Below are 26,362 nucleotides of genomic sequence, written 5' to 3'. Positions count from 1 at the left end.
CGAATAAGCAAACACCCACAGGACTCCTCCTGGGAAGGGGAGGCTACACTTGGGTCGAGCCCCCTCATTTGGATGTAAAGTGAGAAAACCTAGTGTTAGCCCTCAAAGATATTAGTGCACACCAAGGTCTCGGCCCTTTGGCTGATAGAAAGCCATGGAGTGTGAGCCTATTGGTCAAGGGAAAGTCAAGAGCACAGCTCACCCTGGGAGGCTGCACTAGTGTGCTGCAAAGGCTATCTGTCTGCAGGCTCTGTGCTCCTAAAGCTGAGGCTCCTGTCCACCTCTTCTGGAGCCCAGTACGAGCAGGGCTCATGTGTGAAGCTCAGTGTGAGCAAATGAGTGGAGAAAGGGCCCTTCCCAGGGCTTCACACAGCTGAACCTGGGTCAGCAGCAGCTCTGAGACTCAGCTGCTCTCGTGGCTGACAGTGCCGTGTCTAGAGACCACAGGGGACAGACAGCGTGCAGCCCCGAGGCTGCCCATGTGGAGGTGTGCGCTACCTGAGTGCTCCAGGGTCCAGGACCTGTGCTCTTCAAAGGCACAGGAGAGACCACAAACAGAAGAGAAGAATAAATAGATCATTTGAAACATTAAGTTTTAAACTTTTTTGTATTTGATTACACTTAGGTAGCCATGATAGTGCAAATAGGGTGATGTGAAAGTGCTCAGATGCACTGGAGGGCTTGTCAGGCAGCACCCCATGTGGGTTTCTGGAGACCTGGGGACCGCTCTCCCCATACTGGAAACTCAAGGGAGCACTTCAGTTATCATCCTTTCTATTTTTAAATTGTTTCTGCAAAGAAGGAAAAAGCCTTTCCTTACTTTAGACAGAATTTTTACAGACAATAAAACAAAGTACCAATTTGCTACGTTTTTCAGTGATGTCCACTTGAGGCAACCCAACATGGGACAAGGAAAAACTGAGCACAGGCTGTAGGAAGCCAGGTCCAGAGACCTCACAGCTGCTGACCTCAGAACTCAAAGACACCGAGGTCCCAGGGCAGGGGCTGTTGGAACTTGACTTTCCATTTTAAGATCTCATTAGAAAATCTGGCACAGGACCTGGGTTAATTTCAGAAGAGAACACGAGGTGCAATGCATCCTCTCTATGTGAGCCCGGGTGAAGCAATGTGCTCAGACACATCCCTCCCAAGTCAGTCATGTGGCCTGCTCCAGTCACAGCCAACTCCAGACAGGTCCATCTCAGAGGGGAGCCAAATATAACTGCTTAGAACCACCATGAAGGAAGCTGGTAACATACAGATCTGCGGTTACCGGTGGGTGGTTTTGCTTTCCCATCCTCCCAGTAAACATTCTCTGCTCAAGAGCATCCTCTGGGTTTGCCATGAAACCACCAGAAAACCACAGTGTTTCTCCCCAGCACACCTTTCTAGCTGGGATAGAAGCAGGAAATCTAGGTTGTGTGGAGATAGGTTTTCACAGAATTTGAAACCATGGACAATAATCCATGATATTTTTATGTCTAAACAGATAAAGAGCTTTCAAAGTCTACAAAACTGCTTCATGCAGTCACTGGCAGACAAGGCATGGGACACACTACACACACCTGCTGTCATCTGTTGGGGGCCACTCCTGTTTCGGGGTGTGATGACATCTGCATGTGCCCCAGGCAGAAAGGAGTCTACCATACAAGATTCAGGAGGCACAGCCTGTGAATTACCCTCAGATGAAGCAGGCACATGAGTGTGTAATGAAGAAACATACTTGATAAATCGGCATTGAGTGATCTGCATTCACACGATGCATGCAGGGGTAAAGTGTCTCTGCTGACCCAGATAGGGTAGTGCTGGCTTGGCCCTTGTGGTGTAGGATGCCTTGCAGCTGCCTGAAGGGTTACGGCCACATACCTTCCGGACCATGGGGCTCCCATCATTGATTAGCTGGGCCAGCATCATGGCTACATTGTGGTCGATGGTGGTGGAGTGGTCTGTTCTCTCAGCAGAGTTGCCCACAAATGTGCCAAGTGCAAAGACAGCTGCACAGCGGACCTGCAAGGCAGAGGACTAGGAGTCACAGACATGCCCACGGCTGGTGTGTCTACTGTCTGCATTTCTGACAAGACTGCCTACAAGTTAATCCAATTCGGTTCAGATAAGCACAGCTCAATTCAATTCCACAACTACTATTGAACAGCACTCTGAGCCCAGAGCTATACTCATATTGACAGAGCAAAAATAGGAGAGGAAGCCAGTTTGAGGCCAAGGGCCAGGGAGCTGAAGCAGGAACTGTGTTTCTTCTGGAATTGATGGGCCAGCCAGGAACCACAGGATTTGTGGTGGAAACAGAAGCACTGAGAGGGCTGGGCTGGGTCATGGAAAGGAGGGAGAGGCAAGTGGTGAAGGCATGGGCCTTGGGGACAGAGAACGTTAGAGAGGAGGCCTAGAGTGTGCCAAGCTCCTGGGGACTGAGGGAGCGAGGTGAATGACACCTGGCTGGTCATGATGTCTGGAGACCTTGGTCAGCTCTTGCCTCCAAGGCTGTGTGATCTTGGAGTGGGGGCTGGGAGGAGAAGTCAACCTTGTGGAGCTTCCACTTATCTCTAGAAGGAGCACCACAACATATCACGCCTGAGGCTGTGGGAAGAGTCAATGAAGTAACATACAAGAATCCTAGAACTTCAACAAATGGTGCTAAGACTTTGTCCTGTAGAACAGTCAGTGAGCACACACACTTGGATGCATTCAGAGAAATAGTGGCACAGGATGGGAAGTCTGGTGGCTCCTAACCCCCACACTATGAGCATCTGTCACCCTGAGAGCCATGGTATGAACAGAAGGCTTCAGGCCCTGAGAAGGCTCTGCATTTCCCAGTCTACATTCATGAAGTGGCAGGAGTATCTGGGCACAACACCCTCACGCCAGTCCAGGGGGCTGTTCCTGAGCCCATGCGCTCCCTACTCCTTTCAGTCCACATGTGAACCCCAGGTGGCTCTGAGCCCGATGAAGGAGCAGAGCATGGGAGAAGGGAATCAGGTCATCCTAAGAAGAGGGCGCCAAGGAGGGTCTTGCCTTACAGAACTGCCCAGACACCGTTAGTGACACACCTGTACTCAGCAAGGGGCCAGGCCTGAAGCACTCAGGAGAGGAGGGACAAAGTGCTATGTATTTCACTGACCTGGAGACAGGCAAGAGCCCAGATCACCAGCACTGTGATCAGCCACATGGGTGAGCATGACAGCTGGGAGGGGTCCTGTGTTCCAGAAAGCTGTTTGAAGGTTCTGAGCTTGCCCACCCCTCCCTAGCCAATCTGCCTGTTATTACAGCCCCTCTATCCACCTCTCCCTGTACTTTCTCAGGCGTGAGGCCTGTGAGCAAGATGACCCTCCCTTGGCCCTGTGGCTCCCTGCTCCCCAAGGAGCCAACCCCAGCCATTCCTCAAGCCCTGCTGGCACTGGACAAGGCCTTTATGTCCTCAGCTCCTCCCACTCCAAGGCACACTTCTGAGCAGCAAATGTGACCGGGTGTAATCCATGCTGCAGGGCCAGCCCAGGCTGCCCTGTTGGCCTCAGGCTGGGAACAACAGCATTTCCTCTGACCAACCCTCTCAGTTACCTCAGGGATACTGGCTCTGCCTTCTTTGGCTGTGAGGATGCTCAGGCCAACTCTGTGGCCACTTAGGGAAAACAGCCATATGGGCGGCCTCTCTGCTGGCCTCAGTTCTTGAGGAGATATCTTGTTTGTGTCCTAACTCCCCTCTAGTTCCTCCTCTGCAACTCACTTCTTCAGTGTAATGTCATACTCTGCATTTTTGTTTGATGCTTTCAGCCCATTTGAGAACAAACTAGAAAGTAAGTAAATCTATTTCCTGGAGGAAGTCTTTGCACGAGGACCCCTTCATTTCAGAGGGCCTGAGTGGGTGCTGGTCCCTGGGGGGCAGTGAGGGCTAGTGGCCTGGAGTGTTGCTGGCACCCAGAGGCTGACTCAGAGGGAAACTGGGAGGACTGCAGGTGTTGGGGTTTGGCCTCACCTGGGGTGGGGACCTCACAGAGCCCCTCTGAGCTGCTGTACTGGTGAGGTGAGTAGGGATTCTGGGGGCAGACTGTTCCCCTACCAACTGGCTGAGGAGCCCACCTGACCCCTGCACAGGGTTAGAAGCTGGCACGTGGCCTGCAGGGGTACAGTAGCCAGCATCTATAGCCTGCACCAGCAAGAGGGAGGCTGAGGTGCTGGCCTGGCTCCCCTTTGGCAAAGTGAAGATGACTCAGTCCAGGCCCATAGGAACCTTGTAGCTCACAGCACACAAGCACTGGCTCTGTCTGCATGAGAAGTCGTCAAGTATGTGACCTTTGGTACCAAGGTTTCAGTGTCCTACTCCTGTGAACTGTGCGGAGCCCTGAGCGTTCTAGATGAAAAGTTGTGCTGGGTGTGAGTGGCCCTCTGTGCTGTTCCTGGGACCTTTTCACCAACAGCATCCCAGAAGGACCTGTAGATCTGACAGCCCTGTGAGGATGACTCACCTCAGGGATGGGGTCGGAGAGGAGGCTGTAGAGCTTTTCGTGGGCGCTGTCCCTTACCCCGCACCATCGTGCTGAATCGAAGTTCTGCCAGATCCTTCCCAGACAGATGGCCACCCACTGGCGCAGCAGGGGATGCGGGTCGCTGAGCTGCTCCAGGCAGATGGCGATCAGGTTCCCCTGAAGGCAGGCTTCCTGGATGGCAGAACATGAGACAGTGGTCCTCTGCCCTGGGAACCAGGCCAGGAGAAGGGGCCTGGCTGGGGTAGCAGCTACTGTGGTTTCTCAGGGAAGCCTTGCTCAATCACAATGCAAGATGTGCTCAATTTTCCTTATTTTAAACCTTGAGGATTCAATATACCCTGACAGCTCTCCTGTGCTATCACCAGCTACAGGTATGGTCTGGAGGCCCCACTTCCCGAGGAGAATGGCCATTGGATGGCCACAACGGGACCCTCCGTAAACATGGTGGCTTGGGCTACACTTCTGTTCCCCTGCAGTGCCAGAAGGGTGGGTAGCTCAGATTAGCTGCAGCTATACGGCACTCACCTGCCCTGTAGTATAGCTGTTGACAATCACAGCAAGAATGAAAGCCGTCATGGTTCTATGTTCAGCCTGCAAAACAAGAACCAGCCATGGCTGTGTGTTTTCCCACAGTAGGGATGGAAGGTTCTCCAAGCAGAGTGACATCACCTTTCAGAGTCTTCAGGAAAAGCTGGACGTTGACTAAAACAAGGAGCTAGCCTGCGTGCTGTCTGATTTGACTCCACAAAGAGCAGCATTTTTTTTTAGTTACCGGGGATCAAACTAAGGTCCTTGCACTTGCCAGGCAGGCAGCGGAACCACTGAGCTAAATCCCTGGCCCGAAGAGCAGCATTTTTAAAGGGCAGACTGCTCGCTTGACTGCTAATGCCACAGGGTGGGCCAAGGCTGGCTTATGCCCTCCACAGAAGGCCATCAAGGGAGTTCACTAGTACGAAGGGCTGATCACCTTGCCTCACCTCTCTGCCCACTTCTATGTAAGCATTCTGTCCCCTGCTCAAGCACACTGTTAACAAAATGAATGAAAGTAGCATTCTAACTTTTTCTTTCTTCTTTCTGGGCTTCCATTGGATAGATCAATTTTCCTTCCTTCTCCTCTGTGCCATGCCCTTCTGGAAATTAGCCTACTTTTGACTTCTTAATGGTGCTTTATCTTTCTTACATGTACACAAATGATCTAATCTGTTCTATATTTCCCTTAGACTGCTGTTAAGGCTCATAGGGTACCTTAAATCCAATATTACTCATCTCTAACCCCTCTAATTAGTGATTACTAATATTATTTATTTTTATAGTCAAAGCTGACTTGTGTCCCTCAGCAGGTCTGCCAGTGTCTTTGCTTTTGGTATTTTCTGGGGCCTCCTTTTTCCTACTGTCGCTCTGGGTTTGCTCACTTTATAACAGGCCTGATGGCTGCTGTCCAGGGACAGGGTGCTCAGGAAGGGCTAAACTCAGCCTGTGTCTGAGAACATCTTTCCTCATCCTCCCCAGGGCAGCACAGCTGGTTAGGGAAGGGCAGCTGACAGTCACCTCCTCAGCACTGTGAAGGTTGCCCAACTGGACTGTCGCCTAGGATGGTGCTGCAGTGAGACTGTACTATGTGTCGGTGCTGTCCAGCCCTGGCAGGTAACCTTCCTGTGTGCTCTGGTTGCTTTCATGGTTTTCCTTCGAGCCTCTGATATCCATCACTCTCATTATGATGTGCCCATGTGGATTTGTTTTCATTTAACTTCTCAGGGATTCATGGTGCTTTTAAAATCCAAACACTCATTTCTTTCTTCCAGTATGGAAAGTCCTCAGCCACAATCTGTTCAAAGGCTGCTTCTCTGCCTTTCTGAATGATGTGCCAGTACCCTTTCTCATCCATGTCCCTCACCCTGTCACACCCCAGGAGGCCCCTTCTCTGACTCTCCTACGGTGCATCTCTTTTGCTGTTCCGTTTATCTGCTGAGTTTTCAAATGATGACAACTGTCTCTTCTTCCACGACAGGCTCTATTTTTTTCAGATCTGCCTATTTTTTAAAAAATCTATTATTTTGAGGATGAGTAAGAAACACAAAACACATTGTTTTCTAATGCAGACACAAGACTATTTCTGGGGAGCACAAGGGCTTAATGTTTGGCATAAACTGTCTTACTCATTGGTTCTGAACATGCTCATTCATGCTGGACTCCCTCTTCCTGGGGCCCTGTGAACTCTGCTCTGGATGCCAGTCCTCCTCTGTGACCCTGTGTGTTCATCCTGTGGGAGCACCTCACATTGCCTACCCCTGCCTGGGTCTGTAGGCGTCCTCTAGGAAGGCTTTGAGTTTGGGTCCTCTGTGACCCCAGGAGACTTCGGGGATCTACACATGGTTTTCATGAAACTTTCTTGCTGTGGCTCTAACACATGTGGGCAGAGGAAACTCAGATCCTGCACTGTAAGTGGAATTGGCCTGAAGTTTCAGGTTCTCTTCATGGCCCTTCTCTTTTCCACCAAGAACAGTCACTCTGCTTGACCTCTTTCACGAGGGTCGGTGCACGACTTGCAGGCTCCTGCTGTGAGTGGGGCGGTCACTGAGCAGCACAGCCTGTGCGGGCCTTGCAGCCCTCACAGACTGAGGGTCTGTATGGAGAGTGCCATCCTCGGAGTGATTGTGGTGGTGCCTCTGCTGCCTACCGGGGCTCTCTGTGGACTCCTTTCTCAGTCACTAGCATTTGAGAATTTCCTTTTCCTTCTTTCAAACTTGGCTATGTCTTCCCGTTGGAAGAGCTGAAGCTACTTCCTCATGTCAGCTGAGCTCACCATTTTGCTGCAAACTGCAGCTTAGCACTCACTATCGCTCATTTGATTTACTTACCTCGGAGAACAGGGAAGTGGTTATTTCCCAAACTCATATCAAGTATATTAAACTGCCTATGATACTGTTCAAGAATATCACTTAACTGAAGCACACAAGTACTATCTACCTTTCATATACCAGTACTGTTTATCCTGTTGCTGGTATTTTCTTTATCATTTAGTTTTAAAAAACAACTTAGAGGGACCGGAGATTTAGCTCAGTGGTGCCACGCCTGCCTGGCAAGTACAAGGACCTGAGTTCAATATGCAGTTCTGTAAAAACAAAGAAATGAACCAACAAACAAAAAACAACTTAGAGGATAAAATTATACACAAAAGTTCTCTCTGTAACCAAAGCCACCTATGACTGTGTAGATGTGCTGCTATACTTAAATATTATGGCAATATTAAGTTAAATTGATGAGTTAGAGTAGCTATTTTGTCCTCATTAGAGAATAAAAAAATTAACTATAAAGCATTATAAGAAGTTAGCATATAAGTTTTTCATGGCTTATTTCATCTAATTTTCAAATAATTTAACAAAATAAAAATATGTAAAACTTGAAGTTTCAAATGATTTATTCTTTCCTTCCTCCTTTTTTCCTGCAATAAGGCACAGTGGATCTGTTAAATCCCAGGGCCTTGGAGGCATGAAGTTCCTGCATCATGGGCGTAGTGTGCTTATTCGTCCATCAAATGCAGTGAGGGAGAGACGTCACTGCGAAGCGACGGTGTGTGGTGAAAGCTGATGGGTGCAAATCAAGCTGACCCAACCTGGGGACACGGGTGAACTAAGCCAGTTGTGTAGGGCATGGTGTGCAGCACAGCATCGTACAGCCTGGCCGCCCTCTGTGGAGAACCTCTCTGGTGAGCGAGCAAACAGGGGCCACCTTGCCTCCTGCCAGAGGAGCTGCAAAGCACTGCGTGCGAGCAGAGACAGAGGACACTGATCTCGGGCCCACTCAAAGAGAATGCGGTTTGGTGCTTACTGGCATGTACGGGTCTGCCAAGACGGAGAGGAAGTACTTGTGACCGTTGTCCTTCACGAGGTCAGCCTGGCACGACTGGAGGGAGAAAGGAGACATGGGACAGTCGTGAGTGTGGACACCTGCACGGGCTTCCCAGGCATCTTGTGAAGTATGAACACATGAGTAGGCACAAGCTTCATTCCCTCTTATTTCTCCTGTCACGTTTGGCTTGCATTTGAGAAAACACCTCAGGCTGTTGCTCACAGACACACTTCCTGGGCTGAGGGAAAAAAACCTGGATCTTACATATTATCACAAGTGAAGTGCCCCATGACATTCTCTAAAAGCACCTTCTGGCCTCCTGGCTGCTGGCTGGCTGATGTGGGAGTCACACAACCCCAATCCCCAGATGCAGCTCTATGTGCCACCCAGCACCAGCCCTGTTTCCATAGCCCTGGGTCCCTACTGAAGGCTGACAGGATTTGGCCTTACAGAATACTTGAAAACAGTCACAAGTGAGTACAACACTAGGAATCATTAATATCCCACAGTTATTTTTCACAGGTGTCCTCCAGAGATAATTCCCTAACCACAGAGAGAGCTCTATGGTGGGAGGTGAAATTTGTCAAAGGAGCCTCAAAGTTGTAACTCTTTCCAACTCCTCAAACTGTCCTGTCCCACTGAAAATATGGTGTGTGGTTGCTGTGTGTCACACTGTTCTGAGGCCATCCACAGACAGCACTGGCTCACTCCTGGAGGGACAGGGTAACTATGCCCCACTCACTGCTGCCATATATGGCAATGCATGCTTGCAAAAGCAGAGGTGCCACAGTGGCTGGCAGTGGTGGGGGCGTGCTTTCTGGAAGAACTCAGCAGAGGACTAGACAGGAATAGCCAAGGGAGGAAGGGAAGACAGGACAGGGCAGGACAAAGGGAAATACAGTCCGGCTCCTAGACTATGGTATAGAAGAGTGGGTGATGGGCCAGCAGGAGCTGAGGTATGGGGACAGGGAAGTTAGGCCCCAGGTCCAAGGTTAGTTAGTGGGGAGATGCCAACTGGCTGGGCCAGAAGGGGCTGGGGTCCAGGTGGGGACCATGTGCCACAGGGACAGAAAGATGAGGGCCAGCCTGGGAATATGAGTGTCGTGGGGGAGGAGCGGAGGTCCACTTCCGGTATTGTTCTCTAAAGAGACAGGGGTGCCACTGACATAGGAGGGGGGCTGCAGGGACAGGGGCTCACAGGAGCACATGGCAGTGGAGGCATCTGAGGCATGCAGGCAGAGCTACTCAAGAAGAAGATGAACGTGTCCTGAGCTGAAGTCACATGGGCACTGGCGACACCTGAAGCCTCCTGGCTCTGAGTCGAGGGTACCCTGGAGCGTGTAGAGCAAGCTGAGGCTCAGGGAAGGGGCCTGGGGATAGAGAGGCATGTGCTCAGGGGGAAAGAGGCTTCTGTGGAACAAAGCTTGTAGTTTCATGGGAGCTGAGAGGAAACGGCCCAGGTGCTGAGGCTGGCTGATTGGCAGGGAATTACTGCAAGTGCTGACACTATCATGCTTGGACATTCAGGGGTTGAGGACAATGTCTCAGGAGGCTCAGCTCTATACAGCTGAGAAGGAGAGGAAAGGGGTCCCAGTTTGAACACAGCCAGGTTCAAATCAGGTTCTTTGGTCGGCTGTGGACCCCAGCTACGGATGAGAAACCTGTGCACGACTGGTGCAAAGATGAAATAACACACACAACAAAGAAAGGATACTATTGTTCCCAGAAAGGGAGGGACCCAAGGAGTTCAGTCATGGTGCTAACAGCTTGCTGGATGAATCTCCAGTGACACTGATTAGTGACAGGACAGTGCCCCCAGGAGAGATGTATGTCTTGCCAACCCGCAGCCAGCCCCGCTCTAGAGGACGGAAGCTGCACCTTGCCACGCACTGCTCTCCAGAGCACTGGCTCTTGGGGGCCGTTCTCACAGAGGCAGGGTAGCTGTGCAGCTGAGTCTGTGCTTACTGAAGCCCCACTCCTCAGGGTGCTCTTGTAACAAGGAGTCCCTTCCTCACATCCACAGACTGGTAACAGGGCCTGCTCTGTTGAAATGGGAATCAGGCAAGATGGAGAGGAGTACCGGCTCGGGCTGACCCCAGTGGGAAGCCAATGAAGCCTCAGTTTTCATGAAACACTTTAGAGGCTCCTTGCCATCATCAAGGCTGTTGGCACGGGGCAGTCTTCCCTATGACTCAGCCCCTAGGGCCAGCAGAGTGGATGTTGTCCCCAGAAGCAGGAGTGCCTTCTGGGAATAAAGTCACCTTCCTTTATTTTCAAACCAGAGGTTCGACAAGTCAAATCAAAGCCCACATGTTCAGGAGAAGTTTCTTAAACATGTCTCAAAGAGTAAAGTGTCATTAATTCATACCCTACTAACGTTGAATCTGAGCCTCCTAAGTCAGAATATCTAAAACGATAACTTTAATATGCTTTTAAACCAGGAGTCTGGCAATTAGGTATCTATTAAAAGATCTGTTTTGATAAGCAGTAATGGCACCTCTTCATAGCCTACCTTCACTTTCAGGGCTCGGCACATGTCACTGTTTCTTGGTTTATAACACTGAGACTTTTACGCCCTGCAGCCTGGGGCCTCTCTCCCCGGTGCACATCCCATCCCACGCAATCTCCCATTATGAGTGGCTCAGGCCAAGGGCCTCATTATACGGAAAGGAAAGCAAGACTTCAAAATACAAGGGTAGAAAAGCCACCAACAGGTGATACACTTGGCAAAAACAGGCTCGGTGGGGGAGATCCGGGCTCCGACAAAGGCCAGGTGTTGACAGCCAAGAATCTGCCAAAGCAGATGCTTCCCAAGGGCTTTCCTGTGTTGTGTTTGCTGCTCGCCCCCAGTCAGGTACAGATGTGACATATTAAGGCCAGAGGAAAAAGAAGGGGATGGGGGAAGAGAAGAAAGCAGGAAAATGAAATGGTTTTCTTGGCGCCCCTCTCCCTGACCACAGTGAAACCTACTCAGACTCGAGTCATGTGTGTCAGGATTTCAGGGACTTAGAAGAAGGAAAATGAGGGGAGGAAGAGAAGCAAAATAAGCAGAACGGAGAAAGGTGCAAGCACATGCTTTGTGGTTGCAGCAACTACAGATGTGGTTTGCAAACGGATGCACAGGAGCAGAACAGGAGGAAGCCCTGACGGAGGCTCCAGCCTCCTTCGCAGGGGCAGCTCTGTGAGCCAGGGTGGGATCCTACCTCTGAACATTCTGGTAAAATTCACAAGCAGAGACTTTCCCCTCCTGTTACAGAAGGTGAAGTCTATTTTATGGGGAAGCAGGAATACAGGACTGGTACACAAACAGGCCAGCCACACTGGGCAGACCTGGTTCAAGCAGAATGGAGAGCCCCAGGGACATGGAACCAGGTTGTGGGGTGGAAGGGAGTTTCCGCCTTGTCACGAGGAAGGACTGCAGTGCACAGAAAGTAAGGACGTTTTCGATGAGAGAAGAGTGCCTCAGAGTGAACCCTTGGTGGGCGATTAGCATCGCAGTAGGATGCAGCCAGGGAGCCCACGTGAAGACAGATGGAAGACACATGGGCTGTTATATACCCAGCTCTTTAACACCAGTAGTGTTGGAAATGTGAAACCCAAGCAGGGATTTTGTTTATGGGTCACAAGAGCTCACTGTTCTTCACAAATTCAGCAGAGTATCTACCAGGAAGTTGAAGATGTAAGCCTCTTCTTTTGCCTTAAACCCTGAACATAACTTGCCACGTGAGGCAACACATTAACAACAACACAGATGTTTGTGTTTCCATTACTTCTCCTCCCCTCTGCTCTTCTATGTGATCGGCATTAGTTTCTTACTTATTCCTCTGATGGTTTTTCTTTGTAGAAACTTAAGTATGAATATATACCCCTGGTCATCCTTTCCTTAAACAAAGACACCCACTATATTTGGTGGTTCTGTGCCTTGCTGTTCTTCCTCTTTATAAAAATTTTAATCAATACATATTAATTATACATACTTAGAGGGTACAGTGAGATAATCTGGCAGATGCGACCTTGCTTTTCTTAGCTGAACAGTATGTCTATCCTGGAGAAGGAGCTTCCTTGTTCTCTGTTTGCACGGCCCCTGTGTGACAGTCTTGCAGGCTGGTGCTGACTAACCAGTCTCCTGTGGATGCCCGGACCCTTCAGCGGAACTAAAGCTTTCATCACTACAAGTGATACTGCAATGCACAAACTTCTATGTAAATTATTTCCTACACAGGCAGGCAAAGCTGTAGTGTGGATTCCCAGAAGGCAGACTGCTAGATCAAAGACAGACGTGCCAGTAGTTTTGAAATATGTACCCCTCGGTGTTTTTATAGCATAGCATGTTATAAATGTTTGAACTCTTGCCAGTTTGATAAGCAAAAAATGGTATTTCAAGTGCAGCTTAATTTTATATTTATTATAAAAAAAAGCATTTTCATATAATTAACTATTTGTGTTTATTTTTCTATGAACCGTTGGGTCATGTCCTCTGATAATTTCTCTATTGGAATAATGATGTTTTTTTTGGTTTCTGGGAGCTCTTTGTATATTAAGGAAGCCACTCTTTGTGATATAGTTTTAAATATTTTCCTACTTGAATTTGTAAAATTTTGTACACGTCAGGTTTATTGTTTTCCAAAGACTTACACATTTCGAGTCATAGCTTAAAAGGCTTTCATTACTCTAGGGTTAAGCAGAATTCACCTGGGTTTCTTCTGGTGCTCCGATGGTTTTATTCTTTATATTTAATATTGTCAATGTTAATTCCAGTGCTCGAGATGTAGAATTAGCCTCTGATCATCAGTTTGCCATTACTGTGACAAAATACCAGAGATAATGTGCAATGGGGAAAGGTTTAATTTGGCTCATGGTTTCAGAAGCTTCATTCAATGGTCAGTCCCACTGCCTCTGAGCATACAGTGAGGCAGCACATCATGGTGACAATACGTGGAGCAAACTGCTTACCTTATGGTGGCTGGGAAGCAGAGAGGAAGAGGAAGGGCACACCCTCAATATGCCCTTGTTAGACCTCCTGCTAGGCCCTGCCCCTTAAAGATTCCAACCCCTAGCCGGGCATGGTGGTGCACGCCTATAATCCCAGCACTCGGGAGGCTGAGGCAGGAGGATCGCTGTGAGTTCGAGACCAGCCTGGGCTACAGGGAGTTCCAGGTCAGTCTCAACTACATAGTGAGACTCTGTCTCAAAAAGAAAAAAAAAAAAAAAAGATTCAAACCCCTCCCAATGACTGGGGGCCAAGCCTTTAGCACATGTACTCTGGGGGGACAGTGAAGATTCCAACTATAGCAACTTCATAGTTATTCTAATGCTACACATTAAAGGGGCTGGTCTTACTACTCCACTCACTTACAAAGCCATCTAACATCTCATGTGCACTTAGATCTGTCTCTGTGATGCGTCTTTGGTCTATGTTCATTTGTGATCCAGCACCATATTCCACACTGGTCTTTATTACAGTCTTCATGGTTAATGTACTACCTGACAGCACAAGTTCTCCATCCTTATTCTTCCTATTCAAAATTTCCTGATTCTTATTTCTCTACTTCAAGTTTAGAATAGGTATGTCTAGTTCCCGAAAAAAGAAAACCCTTGCTAATAATTTTATTTGGATTATATTAAAGTTATAAATTAACCTAGGGAACAGTGACATATATATATGATGTTGAATCTTTCTGTAAAAGAAAAAAGTATATCTTTATTTGTTTAAGTTTATTTTTGTGTCTTTCAGGATGTTTTAAGGTTACTTCATGGTGGCTTTTCAGACTCAGGTTAAGAGTATTCCTAGATTTATGACTCTACTATAAATGGGGTGCTCTTTCTATCTTATATCTGGTTGTTACTTTTGATTTCTGTATATTAATTTTAAGCCTTCCACCTTATTAAGCTTTCTTAATATTTACTTGATCCCACTGGGCTTTTAGGCATGAAGTCTTACCACTTGCAAACAGTAATAGTTTTTTTTTCTAGTTTTATACTTTTCTTTCTCCTGTCTAACTGTGTGGTTAATAATGACAGCAGGCCTCTGATATTGCTCCTATTTTAGTGAGAATGCTGTTTTCTCCCACTAAGCATGATTCTTGCCTCTGGGTGACATGAAAACACTTTGAATGTTGGCAAAGCAACTACCAATGCCTGTTTTACTGAGTAGTTTTGTTTTTGAGAAGATACATGTTATTCTTCTGTTTGCTAATGTGTTACCTTAATAGTTTTCCTAATATTGAACCATCCTTGCATCCTTGAAAGAAATCTCATTCAGTCGCAGTGTATTATTTGTTCAATACTTGTATGTTATTTATAAATGTGTATAATTGTGAATGTAATGTAGCCTGTTTTTTTTTTTTTTTTTGTACCGGGGATCAAACTCAGGACCTTCTGCTTGTGAGGCAGGTGGTGGCACCACTAAGCTAAATATCTGGCCCATGTAGTTTGCTTTTTTGGTGTAAACTTAAAGGTTATAAAAATTGTGGTAAGATGCATATAACATAAATTTACTTTTTTTTCCCAGTACCAGGAATTGAACTCAGGACCTTGTGCTTGCAAGGCAGGTGTGGTGCCACTGAGCTAAATCCCCAGCCTTCACTTTTATTTTACTTATTTACTTTTGAGACAGGGTCTCAGTATGCAGTTCAGGCTGGCTTTGAACTCAGTAAGTAGTCCAGGTTGGCCTCGAACTCCTGGTGATCCTCCTGCCTTAGCCTCCTAAATGCTGGGACTACAGGCATGTGTCACCACAACTGGTTGAAATTTACCATTTTCAAGCATATAGATGAGTGGCATTTATTTCCACTGTAGATCATGTCAATTTCATTAAAAATTTTAACATATATTTGCCTCCGTTAAAAAAATGCTGTAGTTCCGCCGCCTGCCTTGCAAGCACAAGGATGTGAGTTCAATCCCCAATATCAAAAAAAAAACAAAAAAAAAAAAAAAAAAAAAAAAAATGCTCTATAAGAGTTTAAGTAACACCAGAATTAACTGCCCTTTATGGATTTGCTAGAAACCAGGCCTGGTGATTTCTTTGGAAAAGTGAACAGGTTTTCTTTTTTAAAACAACTTCCCATACTCCATCTATAGAACTTAGTTTTGGTGGTATTTGAGACTGAAGCCAAGGACTTGTGTACACTAAGCTCATACTCCACCATTGGATTATGTCCCTAGTCCTTTTAAATTTTATTTTGAGACAGGGTCTCAATGAGTTAGGATGGCCTCAAACCTGTGAACCTCCTGATTCAGCCTCTTGAGTACTTGAAATTATAGATGTGCACCATCATGCCTGGCTGGATTCAGTTTGATGAATTATATTTTCTTTCTCTCTCTTTTTTTTTTTTGGTACCAGGGATCGAACTCAGGTTCTTGTGCTTGCGAGGCAGATGGTGGAAAAACTGAGCTAAATCCCCGACCCTTTCTTTCTTTTCTTTTTTAAAAAAAACTGTTGATAAAACTGTTTTTGGTGCTGAGGTCCTTTATTTTTTTGAGATAAGAAAATCCACAATTATTAATGTCAACTTTCTCATCATACATTCATCTAAAAACAGTAAAAAATTGTAAAGGAAGACTGTAATTTGGTTTATTTAGGTGTTTTGTAGTGGCTTCATTCACTGCTGGGGATATCTTCTAGAGAAGGAAAAAAAATGGAGAAAATCTTTCCAGTTATTTAGATCTGGTAAAAAACAAAATGGAAACAAATAAAACACAACTGTAAAGCCATGTGATGCTATTTGTGGCCCAGTCGGTTCTGTCCTGGTCATCATTTTAGGGATGATAAATTATATTTTTCTTAAAATTTAAAGTTTCTGTATTCAAGTCTTTAACATATTGACATACAAATATAAAGACTGATTTTAGGATTTAGAATATCATCTTTCCAGATTTTCCTCTCTTGTCATTTCTAGATCTTCACCTGTCAATCCTCTGGGATAACCTGTCACTCACTGTGTACCTCCTCCCTTGCTCCCTGCTTGGCACTAGGTTGAATGGCCCAGGTCTCCAGCACAGGCTTCACCTGGAAATTTGCTGTCTGCTTGACCTCACCTGAGTGGCTTATGTTGTTTTTGTACATAGACCTGACTGTCCCAGCTGGGCCTGACACTACTCCTGAGGTGTTCTCCACTGCCTGGTGCTAGTGACTAAGGGGTATGACAAACAGCTATGCTCAAGAAGTCTCTCTGAGGCTGGGCATGGTGGTGCATGCCCATGATCCCAGCACTTGGGAGGCTGAGGCAGGAGTATCACCCGAGTTCAAGGCCAGCCTGGGCTACAGAGTGAGTTCAAGGGCAGGCAGAGCTACAAAGCGAGATTCTGTCTCAAAAACAAACAAACAAACAAATACCCAGGGGGTGGGGAGAAGAAAGAAAGAAAGAAAGAAAGAGATGTCTGTGAATGCTGGAAGATGTCAACCCCCCACCCCTTCTTGGGGCCTTCATACTCTCGGCTACTCATCCTTCTCTCCTGCTCAGTCGAGGTATCTGAGCCCCACAGGGCTCTGCCTGCTAGGCCAGCCCAACCCCTCCCTCTGCAGGGACTCTGGTGGAACTCACTGGTTTCCCCGTGCTGGAGTTGGTCCTGTGAGCCCTGAGAAAGGCACCGGAGCTGGCAGTTTCTGGACCACATAAGAGACCTGGATGATCTCACATCCCTCAGAGCCAAACTGTGATGCCCTTTTCAAACTCAAGAGTTAGGAGGAGGAATCTGGGCATGAGCGATAAGAGAAAAGCATCTCACCAAGAGCAGGAGAGGGTGGGTGTTCATATCTTGGTCAGGAGAAGGGAACCCATTCGCCTCACACACAGCCAGGTGTGCCACACAGGGCTCTTCTGCAGAATCTTGTACCACTGCACTATAGGTGAGAGCTGTGTCCCTGGGGGACCCTCCTATTCCCTGCATGGAGTCAGGCAGCTGAGCTGGTGATGTAGAGAGGCTTGCTAATCAATCACACAGCCCTTTCATGGCCAAACAGAGGAAGCCTCAGCAGACCTTTGGGGCACAGATCATCTTCCCTGGCATGTGCTCCCCTTGTCTGCTCACTGTACACAGGGTAACCCCTTACACCTCGCTCCAGCACCCAGTCCAATCGGGGAGAGGTGCACACAGCCCAATGGTTTGGCATAAGCAGCTGGTGGGCAGGTAGCCCCTCCTGCGTAATCTCTTTATATTTCATTTTGTTCTTAGCAACCCAGATGCATCTGATACAACTGCCCCCTGTCCTGCTAGACACCCCTAGTTTCTCCGTGAGGACACCATTTCTCCATGGGGGCATGGGCCACACTCAGGTGAAGCCTGGCCCCTCATCAATGTGCACATCTTCTTGGGCCCAGTCTCATCCTGGGCAGGTGGTCTTCAGAGGCCTGACCCAGTGGTGGGTCAGGTGTACCCTGCCTCTGTGAGTGGGGGCAGGACTACTGCTCTCTGGGCCCACAGTTCTCCAGCGACGGCATGAGGGTGCACTTCAATCTCCCCAGGTATCAGATCCATTCGGAGGGCTCCTAAAAAGCAGCCCTGCCCCCTGTACCTGGGAGAATGCTAGATGAGATCACTGTGCATGACACATCCTTGCCAACTGCAGCTTCTAGAAGACAAGGACCTTTGCAAACACATTTTCTGTATATTACTGTAGTTATTTTCTGCGTATTACTAATTATAGCTTAGAAATGAGCGATACATTATTTCTGTTAAAATGAGGGGGCAGGAAGGACAGGCAACACTGACCCGGCACTCAGGATTCGCCAGGCTTGGGTGGGGCTTTCACACGAGGGTGTTCCTGAGCCCCAGCCATCAGCCCGTGACTGGAAAACAGCCCAGTGTTAGAGAGGGTGAACATTCTTATGCTGTCTGTTCATGGTTAGCTGGAGAATGGCAAAACAGGAAGGACAGTCCAATAAAGGGGGTAGGGAGTGCCAGAAAAAGTCAAAAGTGCAAAAATAAAGCAGTCCCAACATTAACTGTGTAAGCCTAAATAAAAACTGAGAAGCAACAAGAATTATATTCAGAACCTGAAAAGACAACGCACCTGGGTAAAGTTCAGCCACAGACACAAAGCAGCATACAAAACAGAAGTTCCCCAGCACAACCAGCAATGTCATTCCAGGTCATAGTGGGGAGGGGTGGGGGACAACAGTAATGTCATGGCTGTGCGACCACGCTGACACCAGTGTGACGTCCTGGTGACAGCACTGACCCTGGACACAGTCAGATAAGATGGTACTTCACCTCTGTGGTCCCCCTAACCATCACCTGGTCTAAAGGGAAAATCATCAGGCAAGTGCCAGCAGTGGGCCATCTATAAAGTCCTGACCAGTGCTCCTCACATTGAGGTCATCAAAGACAAGGGAAGCCAAGCGCAGTGGTACAAGCCTATAATGCCAGCCAGTCCTAGCTACTCGAGAGGCTGAGGCACAAGGATCACAAGTTCAAGGCTGGTTTGGGCAACTTAGTGAGATCTCAAGATAAAAAGGGCTAAGAGACATAGCTATCTTAGTGGTAGAATACCCCATGGTTTCAAACCCCACTATCAAAAACAAAACAGTCAAGGGAAAACTGTAACTCCTAGGGCGGCCTGGCCAGACAAGTCCAAGGAGACAGGATGACAAAGGTCATGAGGGACCCTGCATGAGATCCTGGGCAGAAACAAGATGACAGGCAGAGCCAAGGAAAAATGGTTAAAGCAGAGCGTGGTTAATAATAAGGTACCAACACAACAGCGAGATGTGACATAAGACGTCAACAGGGGAACTGAGTGTGAGATACATGGGAACTTGATTTCCTGTCTTCTTAAGTTTTCTGTAAACCTAAAACTGTTCCAAAAAACAAAGTTTATTGAGATAGAAAGTACAAGAAGAAGTTCAGGACATAAACAAATGAGCCCAGCACAGGAAGAAACCTTTTGAATGGAATCTGTGTGTGTGTGTGTGTGTGTGTGTGTGGGTGTGGGTGTGGGTGTGTGTGGGGGGGGGGAGGAGGGAGGGGCGGGGCAACATGGAGAAGAGTGGGGCTGTGACGTCCTAAGGGAGCCTCTCTGCAGGGGACTCTGGGCCCATCCTGGGCTGGGAGGAGAGCTCAGAAATGGGGCTGCCCTCACGGAATGGCTCTTTCTTAGGACCAGGGCAGGGCCAAGGCTCTTGGTATCCCCGAACATGGATGTACAGCACTTTCTAAATACCAACCTGGAGTGTGTTTTCAAATTCACTGACACTGCGCCCTTGGTGTTCCCTGGTGGTACTATAAATAAAACTTTATTAACTGTAACTTGGAAGGTCTTCCTGAATTGCATATTAATTGTGCCAATGAAAAAAAAATCTCAATTATGTGGAAACCAGCTTACAGGAGTCCTTAATTAACTGCTTCCCCTCCCTTAATTTTGTTAATTAGCAGAGAGACCAATGACAACCACGGACTTAAGGAACTATTAAACCCACCACCGCCACTGGCCTTCCTGAGTGTGAGTGGCAGACACTTCTCCATCACTTCTACATGCACAAGTCATGTATGTGCTCTTGACCTCTGGTCCAAACATATGGCCCTCAGGAAAACTAAAAACACATCTGACACATCTGCTTTCTCCTTCCCATTCCCCTATATTTTTCTGCACCTTTGAAAGCGACAGACAGCATGATGCTTTGCACCAAAATATTCCAAGGCAAAGGACTTTTGCTTTCATAACCACAAAGCTTTTACCATTCTCAAGAAATGTGATAGTGAAACAGCACAATTACTGACATGGAGCTTGTCCACAAATTCCTCCCATGTGTCCACATAATGTCCTTTACAGCCTCTGGACCTCGGTCCAGGCTTCAATCAGGAACTGTTCTCCTTTACCATGAAACATTAATTTGTATTTTTGTGGCCCTGGAAGATTGAACCCAGGCTTTGTACTTGCTAGGCAAGTGCTCTACCACTGAATTTTATCCCCAACTGTTTTATTATTATTTTTATTTTGAGACAGGGTCTCATTAAGTTGCCCAGGTTGGCTTTGAACTTACGATTCTGCTGCCTCAACCTTAGGATTAAAGGTGTGCACCATTACACTCAGCAGAGCAGCATTAATATTAACCATATATATATATTTATATAAAATATACTATATAATATATAAAACAATATATAATATAATATATAATAATATTATATATATATGTGTGTGTGTACTGTGGATCAAACTCATCACCTTGCTCTTGCAAGGCAGGGAGTGGAACCACTGAGCTAAATCCCCAGCCCCCCTCCATATATTTTTATATACAAACTTTTTATTTTTGTCTTTCTTGAACTGAAAATTTTCTACAGTTCCTGTTGACTGTTTAGTAATTTGAAATTTTTAACAGCTTCACTGCAGTATAAGTGATATACAAGAAGTCCAGAGATTTTAAAGTTTAGAGTTGGATGATTTTGCACATATGTATACATCTGTGAAGCCATCCTTATAACCAAGGTAATGAGTAGCCCTTGAAAAGTTCCTTTCCAACTGTTTGGTCATCCTTTGTCTACCCTTACTGCTTGCCAGACAGGCACAGCACACTGAGCTACATCCCCGGCCCCTTATTTCCTAGAATTTTAAGTAAATGGAACTATACAGTATATATCTTTCTATTACTAGCGTCACTTAGCAAAATTATATTGGGACCAGGTTATGCTTTATTTAGCAGAATGGCATCCCCCTGCATGGATAAGTCACAGTTTATTAGTCATTCACTTGTTTTTATTTTGGTACCGGAGATCAAACTCAGGACCTGTGCTTACAAGGCAGGCACAATGCCACTGAACTTTATAAATCGCAGGCTAGTCATTCACTTGTTCATGTACATCTGAGCTATTTCTGGCTGTAGGTTATTATAAATAAAGCTGCTATCAACATTAGTGGTGCATGTATTTCCATTTCTTTTGGGTGAGTATCACCTAGGAGTGGCATGGCTGGATTGTCCATAAATGTATATATTAAGTGGAAATAATTTTCAAAAGTGGTCGATCTGTTCTGTATTCTCTTCAGCAAGGCACGGGAATTCCACTCCCTCTACAGCCTGCCATCACTTGCTATCCCCAGTCGTTCCTAGCTGTTCTCCTAGGTGTGCAGTAATTTGCGTTCCTCTACACACTGAAGATGTTCAGTGTCTTTTCATTGCTTTTTTGCCATGCACACTTCTTCAGTGAAGTGTCTGCTCAAACTTTTTGCTTACTTTTCTGTTTGCACATGTTTTCACATCCAGTTTTGAGAGTTTGTACATATGCACAAGTTTTTATCAGATAAATGATTTGCAAATAATTTCCCAGTCTGTGGCTTGTCTGGTAATTCTCATAATGATGTCTTCAGAGAGTAGAAGTTTTCATTTTGATAAAGTTCGATTCATTCATTTGTTCTTTATGGACTGTGAGAAATCTTTGCTTAACTCAGGGGTCATAAAGGTTTCCTCTTATGTTTTCTTCTAGATGTCTTATAGCTTTAACTTTTATCTTTAGTGTGACTCATTTTGAGTTAATTTTTTAAGTAGTCAAAGGTATGTGCTGTAATTTTTGTTTTTTGCTTTTGCGTATGGCTCATTGTCCTAGTACTCTATGTTGAAAAGACTATCTTTTCTCCGATGAATTGACTTGCCTTTGAACTTTCATTGAAAATCTGTTGTCAACCTCTCTGATGGGTCTATTTTTCTTTTCTTTTTCTTTTTTTGAGCTAGGGCTTATTAGTTGCCCAACTGGCCTTGAACATTTGGGCTCAAGCCATTCTCCAGCTTCAGTCTCCCAAGTAGGTATGGTTACAGGAATGTGCCACCCTGTCAGGGATTGGGTGAGTCTGTTACTGACTTTCTTTACCCCAATAACTATGTTGATGCCTTTTCTGGACCTGAGTACTGGGGATTCACAGTAAGTCTTCAAGTCAGGTAGCTTAATCTTCCACCTTTGTTCTTTTTCAAAAGTGTGTAGGCCATTCTAGTTCTTTGCATTCCCATAGAGATTTTAGAGTCAGGACTCATGCAGCAGACTGTCTCTTCAGATTGAGGTCTTAATTCCTCTTAGCAATGGTTTATCATTTCAGTGTACAGATGTTGGATATTTTTTTTATCAGAATTTATCCCTAAGTTATTCTATAGTGTTGCTGCCACTGTAAATGTCAATTTCAACTAATTATTGACTACTAGGTTATACATATAAATTGATTCTCCCCCATGACACTGGGGATTAATCTTAGGCTCTTCACATTCAATTATAGCTTGAGCTCTTTAAATGTTTTTAAATTTTATACTTGATCTTAGCCCAAAGGCTGAGAAGTGATAATGTTTTAAAATTTTGAGACAAGGTCTATCTAAGTTATCCAGGCTGGGCTTGAACTTGCAATCTTCTTGCTTTAACTTCTCAGAGTGCTGGAATTATAGGCACATGTGCCACCACACCTAGCTAAAAGCCGATTTTTGTATAGTGATTTTACAACTGCAAACTTACTAATCTTATTAGTTCTGGTAGAATTTTTAGTAGATGTGATCAGATTTTCTTTTAATGGGCAATCACATTGTTTAAAAATAGACAGCTACATCCTATTCAACCTGGATACTTTTATTTCCTTGTCTTGTTGTACCATGTGGAACACTCAGTGTAATGCTGAGGGAAGGCCCTGGGGTGGGTTCCAGATCTTAGCATCGGTCTTTCACTGTTGTGATACTGGCTGTAGGTCAGATTGAGAAGGTTCTCTCCATCTGACAAATAGTCTGCTGAGTATTTATTTTTAGGTTAGAAATGGATTTCAGGTATTATTAAATACTTTCTGAGTCTTCTGAGGGGGTAATGCAGTTTTTCTTTGTTAATATGGGCATCATATTACATTTTAGTTGCTGAACACCTTATGTTTCAGAAAGAAATAATACTAGGTCATTCTGTATTATTCTTTTTATATAGTGTTAAATTTGATTTGTTCACAAGGGGTATACTGGCCTGTAGTTTTCTTATCATGTTTTTGTCTGGTTTTGGTACCAGGGAAGTGATAGCCTCACAGAATGATATGGAAAGGGGCTTCTTGTTACCCATATGTTTCTCCCTTAATGTTGGTGGAATTTGCCAGGGAAACCACCTGGACTTAAGTGTTTTCTTTGTAGGACAGTTTTAAGTTGCAACTTCTTTAATAGATGTAGCACTATTCAGATATTCATTCATATTATCTCTCTCTCTCTCTCTTAGGGATTGAACTCAGGGCCTTTGCACTGAGCTACATCCCCAGTCCTTTTATTTATTTATTTTTGGTACCAGGGATTGAACTCAGGTCCTTGTGCTTCCACAGCAGGCGGCAGAACCACTGAGCTAAATTCTCAGTCCTCCAGTGCTTTTATTTTTGAAACAAGGTCTTATTAGGTTGCCCAGGTGGGGCTCAAACTTGTGATCCTCCTGCCTCAGCTTCCAGAGTGCTGAGATGACAAGTGTGACACTATACTCAGCTCTGTTCTTAAGTGAGCAACTATGTCATCTAGGAGTGTGTCCATGTATGACAGTCGTAAAATGTTCTCAAAAGGAGTAGTTCACAGTATCTGCTTACCAGTCTCTTAATGCCCCAGAACATGCACAATGCTCCCTCTGCCATCTCAGATTCTGGGATGGGTGTCTTCTCTGCTTCCTTATTGGCTGTGAGTAGTTTATCAATTTTATTGATCTGTTGAAATATCCAGCTTTTGTTGAATAGATTTTCTATACTGTTTCACTGTTTTCTTTCACACTGATTTCCACTCTGATCCTTGTTACTTTCTTTCTCCTGCTCTGGGTTGACTTTGATTTTTACTAATATGTTGGGGAGGAAGCTGCAGCCACTGATCTGACTTCCCTGCTTTCTACTGTGTGCAGTTAACGCTATACATCCCCCTTAGCACTGCCTAGCTGTGTCCCACAAATTTTATGTTGTACTTTTATTTTTGCTCAGTACAAAGTATTTTTTATTTCCCTCAAGACTCCCTCTTTGAAAAATCTTATTAAAATTTTATTTTATATGTTAACACAAAGATTTATACTATACAAAGTTTTATAATTACATGTCTGTTATATTAAATCATGCAGTATAAAACAGATTTTAAACATTTGTTAATATTTAATTATAATATATTTAAAACTTTAATGTCACATATTTATGTTTTCTATGTTTTATTCTTACTTAAAACTTATAACTTAAACATTTATTTAGTGAAAAGTATACGGTTTGGTTCTCAAGTGTTTCAAGACATTCCTGCTAATTACTCAGGGTGTTTCTCTGCTGTGGTTGTAGAAGCCACTGCGCAGTTTCGCTCTCTTAAACGTGGTGTGCTGTTTTTGGCCAGGCTGTGGCTTGTCACAGCAAAGCACGCACTCTGTGGTTGCTGAGTGGAGCAATCTCTAGGGTCAGTGGGCTGGTGGGTAGTGTTGCTCCTGCTGACATACTTGTTCTTTCTACTACTGAGGCAGGAACTGAAATCTCTAAGTGTAACTGCAGATTTACTCACACCTCCTTGCAGTTTTACACAGCCCTGCTGCACATCCTTGGAGGGTGTTACTGGGTGAATAAGCCTCATGCTCTTTGGAAGGCCGGACTCCTCGAGCACCATGAAGACCTTCTTTTCCTTGGTGGTAGCATGGCATACTTTTTTTCTATCCTTTTACTTTTAACCTACTTGTGTCTTTTCATTGAAAATGCACGTCTTATAGGCAGCATGTAGTTTTTACTTGTTTTTCACCCAGTGAGGACTCCCTCTGACTGTGGAATTTAGACTTTGTAGGATTACTGATGAGGTTAAGTCTAAGCCTATCATCATCTTTTTTCACTAGGGGTCTTAGCTAGTTTTTGCTCCTTTTCCCTCCTTCTTTCACACGGCTGCATGTATGAATTACTTCATGTTTTCTCCTTTGCTGGTTAACTCTAATTCTTCTTTAATTCTAGTAGTAAAGTTTTCTTTTTTGCAGTGCTGGGGATGGAATCCAGGGCCTTGCGCATGCTAGGCAAGTGCTCTACCACTGAGGTGCCCCTAGGCCTGGATGACATCTTTAACTCTCACAGTTCGCCTTCAGCATGGAATTAGACTACTTTAAACAAAGCATAAGAATCCGAAAATAGAATTCCACCTCGCTCCTCCCGACCCTTTTGCTGTTGTCACCACACACACATTCCGCTGTCATGTCATAAATTCCATGATGTACCGTTATTACTGTTGTTCAATTATCTTTTAAGAGATTTAAAAAGCAAGAAAAATTCACATATTTATCAATCACTCTGGAGTTTCTCATTCCATTTTGCACATCGATGTTCCCTTCTGATTTTATTTTTCCACAGTCTAAAGGACTTTTATATCACTTTTACAGCAGTAGGAACTCCTGGTGATGAAGGCTTTTACGCCTTTAGATGGCTTTTTTTGGATTCCATTTTTTTTTTTTTTTTTTTTAGGTGCCGGGGATCAAACTCAGGACCTTGTGCTTGTGAGGCAGGCAGTGGCACCTGAGCTAAATCCTGGCCTCTCCATTTTTGAAAGATACAGTGGGTAAAGAATTTCAGTTCGATGGTTTTTTGTTGTGGTGTTAGTGGTATGAGATGGGACTCAGGGCCTCATATATGCTTAGATGTTTGGATTTTAATATAAAGTGTCCCTCCAAAACTCATGTATTGAAGGCTTGATTTCCACAGTAGCTGTGTTCGAGGTAGGGCCAGAGAGCTGATTGAATGGTGAGGGTGCCAACCTTATCAATGGATTAATCTACTGACGAATTCACAGATAAATGGGCTTTTAGGAGGTCAGCCTGATTAGAGGAAGCAGGTCACCGGGGATCCTTTCCTTTCTCTCTGCTTCCTGGCTCATGAGCTGAGCAGCTTTTCTCTGCCATGATGTTTCTGCCTTGCCACAGGTAATAGAGACAGCTGGCCATGAACTGAAACCTCTGAAACTGTGAGCCAAAACAAGCCTTTCTTGCTTTAAATTGTTATTCTTAAGTTTTTGTCACAGCAACAAAAAGCTATCACCTGGGTAAGTGTTCTACCACTGAGCTGCACACCCAATCCTTTTAATTATTTCCTTTTTTTTTTTTTTTTTTTT

General features: G+C 45.4%; 1 protein-coding gene across 8 annotated transcripts in view; it reads right to left on the bottom strand.

Moving 5' to 3' along the window:
* The window catches only part of Rptor (regulatory associated protein of MTOR complex 1), a 348,014-nt gene that overhangs the window by 58,326 nt on the left and 263,326 nt on the right, over positions 1 to 26,362 (bottom strand). For all 8 annotated transcript variants that reach the window (XM_010618589.3, XM_010618590.3, XM_010618587.3 and 5 more), the window contains 4 exons: positions 8,325 to 8,399; positions 5,022 to 5,087; positions 4,476 to 4,667; positions 1,867 to 2,007 (listed from right to left, as the gene is read on the bottom strand). In XM_010618589.3, the coding sequence (XP_010616891.1) occupies positions 1,867 to 2,007; positions 4,476 to 4,667; positions 5,022 to 5,087; positions 8,325 to 8,399 (474 nt within the window). The remainder of the gene's footprint in view (positions 1 to 1,866; positions 2,008 to 4,475; positions 4,668 to 5,021; positions 5,088 to 8,324; positions 8,400 to 26,362) is intronic.

Source organism: Fukomys damarensis, unplaced genomic scaffold, assembly GCF_012274545.1.
Source record: "Fukomys damarensis isolate Sample0158 unplaced genomic scaffold, DMR_v1.0_HiC HiC_scaffold_23, whole genome shotgun sequence".
Lineage (NCBI taxonomy): Eukaryota > Metazoa > Chordata > Mammalia > Rodentia > Bathyergidae > Fukomys > Fukomys damarensis.
The sequence above is the reverse complement of the archived record's forward strand: the minus strand, read 5'-3'. Positions and strand labels throughout refer to the sequence as shown.